The sequence below is a fragment of the Ochotona curzoniae genome, unplaced genomic scaffold, assembly GCF_017591425.1.
Source record: "Ochotona curzoniae isolate NIBS_2020 unplaced genomic scaffold, NIBS_Ocur_1.0 scaffold_4701, whole genome shotgun sequence".
NCBI lineage: Eukaryota > Metazoa > Chordata > Mammalia > Lagomorpha > Ochotonidae > Ochotona > Ochotona curzoniae.
In genome coordinates, this window is record NW_024467122.1 from 29,521,729 (window position 1) to 29,529,738 (window position 8,010).

General features: G+C 52.4%; 1 protein-coding gene across 1 annotated transcript; it reads left to right on the forward strand.

Annotated features, from left to right (window-relative positions):
* The first annotated feature begins 6,008 nt into the window (after positions 1-6,008).
* Positions 6,009-7,554, forward strand: NKX2-8 (NK2 homeobox 8). The gene is made up of 2 exons (XM_040970060.1): positions 6,009-6,390; positions 6,992-7,554. Exons 1-2 carry the CDS (start codon positions 6,234-6,236, stop codon positions 7,552-7,554), a joined length of 720 nt encoding a protein of 239 aa, XP_040825994.1. The 5' UTR covers positions 6,009-6,233.
* Positions 7,555-8,010: the final 456 nt, after the last annotated feature.

Here is an 8,010-nt window from a genome sequence, read left to right on the forward strand (position 1 = left end):
AGGCCAATGACAGAACAGAGCTAATTGGCAAACACGTTCAGTAGAAGACATTCCTTTTGTCTGTTTTGCTTAATTAAAAGTCATGTCCAATCAAAAACAAAAACAACAACAACAACAACACAAACACTGAATGGGGATTTTCTTATCTTGGGCATACTGAAGTCATTATTTTAAAAAAAATCATTCATGAAAAGTCTAGTTTTACCGCGCATCATTTGTGCTCCATACTTAGAATACACATCTCGGGGTCTGAATTTCCTAAGCTGGAAGCCACTTCTAAGTTTTTTCCTAACCCAAATTTAGTCCAATTTATGGGTTTGAGGATTCAGAGCAAGACAAACGGAACAATAAATTTTTCAAGAAATTCTAAACACCCATCTGCGTGCCCGGTCGTGGAGATAAAGCTAGACCTCCAATGCCCAGTGGAGCTTTGTCACTTACAGATTTGTCTGATGGCGCCAGAGGTAGTTTCCATGGCAAGCTCCCTGCGCACCAGAAGCAGGGTGAGTGGAATGTCCCCCCTCCAATGAGGAACTTTTCACCGACAGCAATAAAGGCCGAGAACCTCCTCACACAAATGATTGAAAAACAGAACACGAAGGACATTTTTATTTTGTTTTGTTTCCTTTGTGCGGCATGTGACTTCAGTGCAAACACCCATTGAGCGCAGAGGACAAAGGCAGCTACCTTTGCTGGCTAAGGGATTTCCAGGCGCTGCAGGGAGCACACACAGCTCTTTGGCTGATTTTTGGTGGGGGGGAAGTTCCTGCAGGTTATCATCTTGCACTCTGGGCTAACACTTTTCTCCTTTTGAACAAGGTGACTATGCTTTTTTTTTTTTTCAAATGAAATTTTAGGAATAAATGAAAACAGGATCTGGAAAAACATGACTTGCTTTAAAAGTTAACATGGATCTATTTGCATTAATCGTTAGATATACAAAAAATACTTTGGGAAATAATATAAAAGCCATGGTTAACTGGAACACTCCTGTTCATGCTTTTTTCCCTCTGAGTTGATCAAACTAGATTGAACCTGGTGCTCTAAGCGGCTATGACATTCAAAAACACTCATTTCCAACACCTTTTGCCACAACAGATTCTCTCTTCCTACGGTACTTTTCATCTTGCTCACTAATTTCCTCAATTCCAGGGATATCGTGGTCAGTCTGCCTTTAAGCCTCTCTCTAAGCTTTGCTTTTTCTAGATAACCTATCCTGACTCAGGACAGGCTAAGAAGCATGAGAGCACATTGAACACATTCTCAAATGGATAAAACATAAAGTGACATTTTATCATGTCTATTACCATTATCGATGAGAACACTGTACATTTGATTCTTCAGCCCTCCTGGACACTGTAGTCTCTGGTCTTCACCAAATACTAATAAATACTTCTCCAGAATGATTAGTGTTTAAGTTGCTGTCAAAAAAAAAAAAGAGAGAGAGATATACATCTTTAATAAAACTGGCTCCAGAACAAAGACAAAGTATTTTTTTTTGACCCCCATGGATAGTTTAGGAAAAATAAAACCAAAACCACCACCGTCGCTAACTGGCTTGAGCTGGAGTTGGGTGGTATTACGGTGTGCCATAGGTAGCTTGCAGAGGAACCAGGACTAGCATCATACACTGCGTTCTTGAGGTCAGCCTCCCCTTCCTGAATCTGTAAATGACTTAACTACGGCGTAAGGCCTAGACCTTTATTACAAGAACAGCAACAAAAAATCTATATCTACATATCAGAACTTAACCTACAACAGGCAAGCAGCAGAGTAAACCTGTGCCTTTAAAAAATGCAGTCGACAAAATGAAGCAGCTCAGCTCTGGACAAACAAAAGTTGACATCCTCCGCTTGTATTATTTTTATTCTGACAACTTACATTCCACATCAAACCAGTTACTCTTATACAATTAATTGTAAGGCCCAAGAAAGATGAATGATAAACAAACTAGTTTTTAAAAGCAAAGAGTTATTTGCTGGCTCTTTAAAAAATAGAGAACAGAGTGTTTAATAAAATTCATTAAAACATTCCCTGGGCCATTTGGCTCCTGTGCATTTTTTTCAAATGTGCTATCTGCTTAACAACTGGACAGACTCATCCAAGAGGACAGGCTTTTGCCCTTGGAGAGCAAGAACAAGGACTAAGTCAATATAAAGTTCAAGTGACTTAAGGTGGGGTAATTCAAATCTTGCTGCTTGGCATTGCACACCAGAAGCTAGAGTCCTTGTCAAAGGTGTACTAACTTCCCAGATCGACCATAATGGCTCTTGTTGATGTGCATATATCATCCATACAACCCAGAAAGAATCCCAGCCAGGCCAGGCCTGCCCCCAAGCAACTGATGATTAGCTATTACAAGGGAAGCATTTACTTATTCACAGCAACTAGTTTTCAGAAGGAAAGGCACAGAGGTCTGATTTTAAATGCTGCCTTTTCTCTACGTCCTATGGCCAATCAAGATCACCCACTTCTTGGAAGTGTCGGAAGCCCATTTTTATTTTCTTCTTGCTGTTTTCACCAGCATATGGATAAAGAGCAGACAGCAGTTGCTATGATGCAAAGAAAAATGCCTTGGCAGCTGAGGGCCCTCCATCTATCAAGGGGAATTTGCAGTGTTGCCTCTCTTCAATACTATATAGATTTGCAGGATTTTGTGAAACACTTAACCCAAATGGAAGGATTTAAACACAGAATGCAAGATATAGACACAATCATTTTTCTTTAAAAAAAAAAAGATGCTTTAGTTTTAATTCAGAATTTTCTAGTCTTCCATGCTTAACCATGCAGCAGTGATGATCACCCCTGGGTAATACTTTTAAAAGGATGATTAGCTAGCACAGACGGCTTCAATGGCTTCAATGTATTCACTGTATCCCAGATGCCTCAAGACCAAAGCCTCTTCCTGGAACTGCACACACCACATTCAATTGTGGGGAAACAAACACTTACCTAGTGAAATGACAATATTCAGAAGCAACACTGAGCTGTAACCTAATTCCAAGTGTTTAGAATGATATGTAAAACTCTAGAGAAGGTCTAGTAAGATGTTGACCTGTGATTCAACGAATACCTTGTGATATGCAGACAGTTCTTAGATACATCTGCCATATGGAGGAGAAGGATGGCTTAGCCATTTCTTTCTACTGACCCAATGCCCGCTGGACTTTCTACTCCCGCGTCTTTGAGTTACAGAGGGCAGTAAAGCCAGCCCCTTTCCCTAGGAATTCGGGTTCTCCACCTCTTTTCCGTCTTTTCTTCCAGGGCACAGTTGATAGGAAACAGCCTCCTGCAGACTCTGGGCTGTGGCTTGTGGAGGCACTTTAGATAGAGCGCCAGCGCAGAACGAAACTGGAAGGCTGGTGAATGGCCAGAGGAGAGGGGGGACTCCCAGTGGAGGGGGTACTCCCAGGAGGAACCCAGGCGGACTTCACAGAATGCTTCAGCACTTTGTGGAACCAGGGACTACAGGGTTTAATCCAGCAATTCTTAAAAGGCAGCCTGGATTGGGGGGTGGAGTTTGAAGTTAGAAGTCACATTTGTAGCTGAACCCAGAGCCAAGTCCCCCCCAGAGCACAACTGCTAGATGGGGTGGGGGTGGACGTGGGGGTGGGTATACCTCTGCTTTGGGAGCCGAACTCTAAGAGTAAAAGCAAATATTTGTTGCTGAAGAGCTCTTAAGAACTGAAGAGCGCCATTTACTTATTTCTACACGTCAGTGTGGGCTTAGGATGTTAAATAGATTAAAAGGCTAAGAGAGGTCATTTACCCAAGGAAAGACTCTTCGTTGGCTCCTCCTGACTCGTTCTCTTTCCAAAATTGTTGTGCCGTCCCACCCTCCTCGTGTGGAGGGTCCTTAGGGGAACGAGAAGAGGTACTATCCTCTCGTGCAGACACGGGGATGCGGGCGTCAGAATCCTCAGGATATGTCAGAGCGGAGGGAAGGAGGGTGCGGGGAGGGAGTCAGAGAGCCCCCCAACACACGGACTCCTACAGCCAGAGTCTCCAGACATTTCCCCATCTATCCTGCTTCAGAGTCACCAGGTGACGCTGCTTGCTAGCCAGGGACAGAGCTTGAATTCGAACCGACTTCGTGGAGGCCAGAGCTCCCGCCCCTTTACTGGCCCTGAAGTTCAGGTCCGATTTGGGGAGTCTGTCCCAAGATATCCCTCTCTGTGCTTACGCTGTTCAGCGCCCTCCTTCTGCTTCCTGCTGCGGAAAAGGCTGGCAAGCATCACCCTGCGTGGGGATGCAGCCAGAGACAGCGCAAGAGGCCCAACGGTCATGTTTCACCAACGGTGGACTCGGGAACGTGATGCAGGCGTGGGTGCCCGGGGCTGGATGTCCACTGGTCTCCTGCCTCCCCCTCCCCCTGCTTGCCCTCTGGCCCCGTCTGCAGGGAGAACAGCCAAGTCATTTCAATTTAATCTTATTTAAAAAGACATAACTAATAAATCTATTGCCAGGGCCAGGGAGAGACGGCCAGCAGAGTCGATCGTGCTCCCAATCCCATTGAACACCATTGAAAACCATGACAACACCGGACAAGCTCTGATTTATCCTGGCGCGTTAAAGCGTATTGTGAGTAAGCGTCAATCACGTATTATTCCGAACTGAACAAATGCAAAATCTTGACTGGAACAAATGCTTCCAACAGGTCCGGGGCGTCGAGCTCCATTTCCCTTTTGTCCATGGCCTAACAGTTGGCCTGTATTGGGGTTGCCTCCGCCCGACCACCCAACGCGCAGCGCAGCCCCCGGCACCTCGGGCACACTTTGGTGAGGGAGGCTGCTGGGGAGGGCGCGCGGGGGGCCGCCGAGTCAGGTTCGAATTCTGCCGCTGCAGAGCCCAGGACTTCCGAGCCAGGCCACCCAAGAGCAGCGCCCTTGGCTAAAGCTTAGCAAACCCCCAAATTACTGCTGCAGGAAGAGAGACGTGGCCAGAGGCAGGCTGCGGGCCTGTAAAGCACTCCATGCCAGCCAGCTCCCCAATCTGGGTAGGGCTGCAGGGGTTGGAAGATCCGGAGCATCCCTACCCTTCCGGATTATTTGCCAGGTGGTCTCTGTCCTGGTTCTAAAGAGCCACCGGTTCCTGAACCAGGCCCAGCAGCCGCGCTGGAGTCTGCAGCTCGCGAGCAGGGAAGGGTGGGCCACAGGCGGGCTCTAGAGCGCAGACTGCAGCCCAGGCATTGGGGACTGACCTCAAGGGCACCCCAGCGGTGCTTAGTCTTAAAGTCCTAGGCCACCTAGCGAAGCACAGGGGTCCAAGAATGGGCCGACTCCTCAGAGCTCGATCACCAAGCCAAAGCCTCGCAAAGAGGCCCTGGACCCGGCTGGAGGCACCTGGCCATAAGCACCTCGGTCCTCCCCCACCACATCCCTCTTGTACAAACTCATTTGGGGCTGGGACTCCCTTTGGATCCCACGCCTCCTACCCAGCACCCTGGAGGCTGTGGGGGAAGTTCCCAGTGATTTTTGTATCCCTCGGTCTAGCTGAGGCAGCCCCCAGGGCTCGCTCTCTGTGCCCTCCTGGAACTTGTCTCCATGACTCCTTTACAGGGCCCCCACCTAAAAGGGACACAGAGCACGCTGCTTTTGTAAATCACTTTCCGGCTCCTTGCGGGGAAACCAACACTCTAGCAAACAAGCTCGAGGAATAAAGCAAACAGGGAATAAATTCCTGGGTGCCCATAAAGCCACTCGCACGCCTCCACCCCTCCCGGTGCTCCTGCCCCGCCAGACCCCAAGTCAGCGAAGGAGAAGTAAAACTGGGGCTGGGTCGGGCGGGTGGCGGCCACCGCTCGCCACCCAAGATGTTATTCACTGGTAACAATCCCCATTATCTGTCTCACTTTGGGCTAATCAGACAGAATCGCTAATGCCCAAGGCTGCTTCCTGCCGGGTCTGGGAGGTAACGGGGCGCCAAGGGGCGGGGCGGGGCGCGGGGCGGGGCGGGGGGGGCGGAGATGGCACCTTCCCGGCTCGTCCCAGCTTTGGTCAAGCGCTCAGTCAGGTACTTAGCGCCCTGCAAACTCGGATCTCGGCTTTCACAGCGGCCCGCGGTGGGGCGAGCTGTTTATATAAACAGGGATTCGGCTGTAAATGCGCTAATATCCCAGCGACCCGCGTATGGCTAACGTCTCCCACGCCCACCCATAGGAGCAGGAGCGGCGTCCCCAGCCGCCCCTCCGTTCCCAGTGGGCCCTGTCCCCGCCTCCGTCCCCGTCCTCGGCCATGGCCACCTCCGGACGCCTCAGCTTCACCGTGCGCAGACTCCTGGATTTACCCGAGCAGGACGCGCAGCATCTGCCTAGGCGGGAGCCAGCGCCGCGCGGTCCCCGGGTCACCTCCTGCTCTGTGTGGCTGGAGTCGGAGCGCGGCCACTACCCCTGTGAGTGAACGGAGACCTGCTGGGGCAGCTGGAGGGGTTGGGTGGGCAGAATCAGCCCCTGGCCCCTTGTGGGGCTGGGAAGCCACAATCTCAGCTGAGACTCTAACCCCTATCCCCGCCCCCCTCCCCCCGTGGCCACATCCTGGGAGCGGATCCCTGCGTGCAGCACTACTGCGCGCGAAATTTTACAATATTTACGTATTGAAAAGATTCCTCTTACCTGCCCGAAAACACAATCACCTCCAGGCCTCGAGCTGGAATGGGCAGCATTGGCTAGCTTACTTCTCACGCCACCCCCTCCACCCTCCCTTTGAGGGCTTTGCAAACCTCAGTCGGCCCGGAGGTGGCCCGCGTTGGAGACCCAGTTAGCAATGAATGGCTTGGCCGGCGCAACTGCCAGTTCGGACATCTTAAGAGGACCACAAGATGGGGGTTTTTTGAGGGGGGTACGACCTTGGGTCTGGTGATTACTCGAGGTATGACTGTCACTGAATTGGGAAAGGTAGGTGCCCGGATGTGGACGCAGGGAGAGAACATGGCCTAGGCCTGAAAGCCGCAGGGGCCGGCGTCTCACCAGCCGTGTCTCCTTTGCCGTCCCCAGCCTCGGACGAGAGCAGCCCGGAGACCGGCCCGCCCGACTCGTCGCAGCGGCCGCCTGTCCTGCCCGCATCTCCGGGTTCAGACGCCGAGAAGAGGAAGAAGCGGCGGGTGCTGTTCTCCAAAGCTCAGACGCTGGAGTTGGAACGGCGCTTCCGGCAGCAGCGCTACCTGTCAGCGCCCGAGCGCGAGCAGCTGGCGCGCCTGCTGCGCCTCACGCCCACGCAGGTCAAGATCTGGTTCCAGAACCATCGCTACAAACTGAAGCGCGCGCGCGCGCCGGGAGCCGCCGACTCGCCGGAACTGGCGGCCTGCGCCGAGGCGTCCGGCGCGCCCAGCCTGCTGCGCCGCGTGCTGGTGCCGGTGCTAGTGCGGGATGGGCAGCCGTGCGGCGGCGGCAGCAGCAGCGAGCCGGGCCCCGCCGCCGCCCCGGACAAGTGCGCCGCGCTCCCGGCCGCCGCCTGCCCCCTGCCGGCCTACGCCGCCTTCGGGCCCGGCTCGGCACTCGGCCTCTTTCCTGCCTACCAGCACTTAGCGCCCCCAGCCCTGGTCTCCTGGAACTGGTGAGGCAGCCGGGGTGACCCCCAAACTTTGGAGCGTGTTCTGAGGGCCGCAGCAGGGCTAGAGGCCGACACCTGGAGCCCTCGGGGGGAACGCCTCCCCGCAGGCCGCACCTGCTCGGGAGCTGGGGGTCCTCTGTCGGGTGGGCCCGCACCAAGGGTGGCCACAGCCTAGCCGGGACCTGTTCCCTAAGCCATCTCCTCTCCCTTGCCCTCAACCGCCAACCCTAGACCTAGATTTTATTGCCCTTGCCTTGTTTGTATATTTTTAAATAGTGGTTTGTATGGGAAGCGACTTATTTTACGAGAAATAGAGTATTTTTCCCCTTTTGGTGGTGCGTGAGTCAAATGTAAGCTTGGGTGCCCTGTGCGCCTTGTGGAGAAGGTTCTGGGGAGCGGCGGGAGTTGGACGCGCCCGCGGAATGCCTTAGAGGGCACCGCCCGCTGGATTCAAGGGCGGATG

Bases quoted from the DNA above. Each gene is read 5' to 3' on its own strand.
- NKX2-8 (XM_040970060.1), top strand. From the start codon at position 6,234: ATGGCCACCTCCGGACGCCTCAGCTTCACCGTGCGCAGACTCCTGGAT. The intron at 6,391-6,991 runs GTGAGTGAACGG...TGCCGTCCCCAG, and splicing joins GGAGCGCGGCCACTACCCCT to CCTCGGACGAGAGCAGCCCG.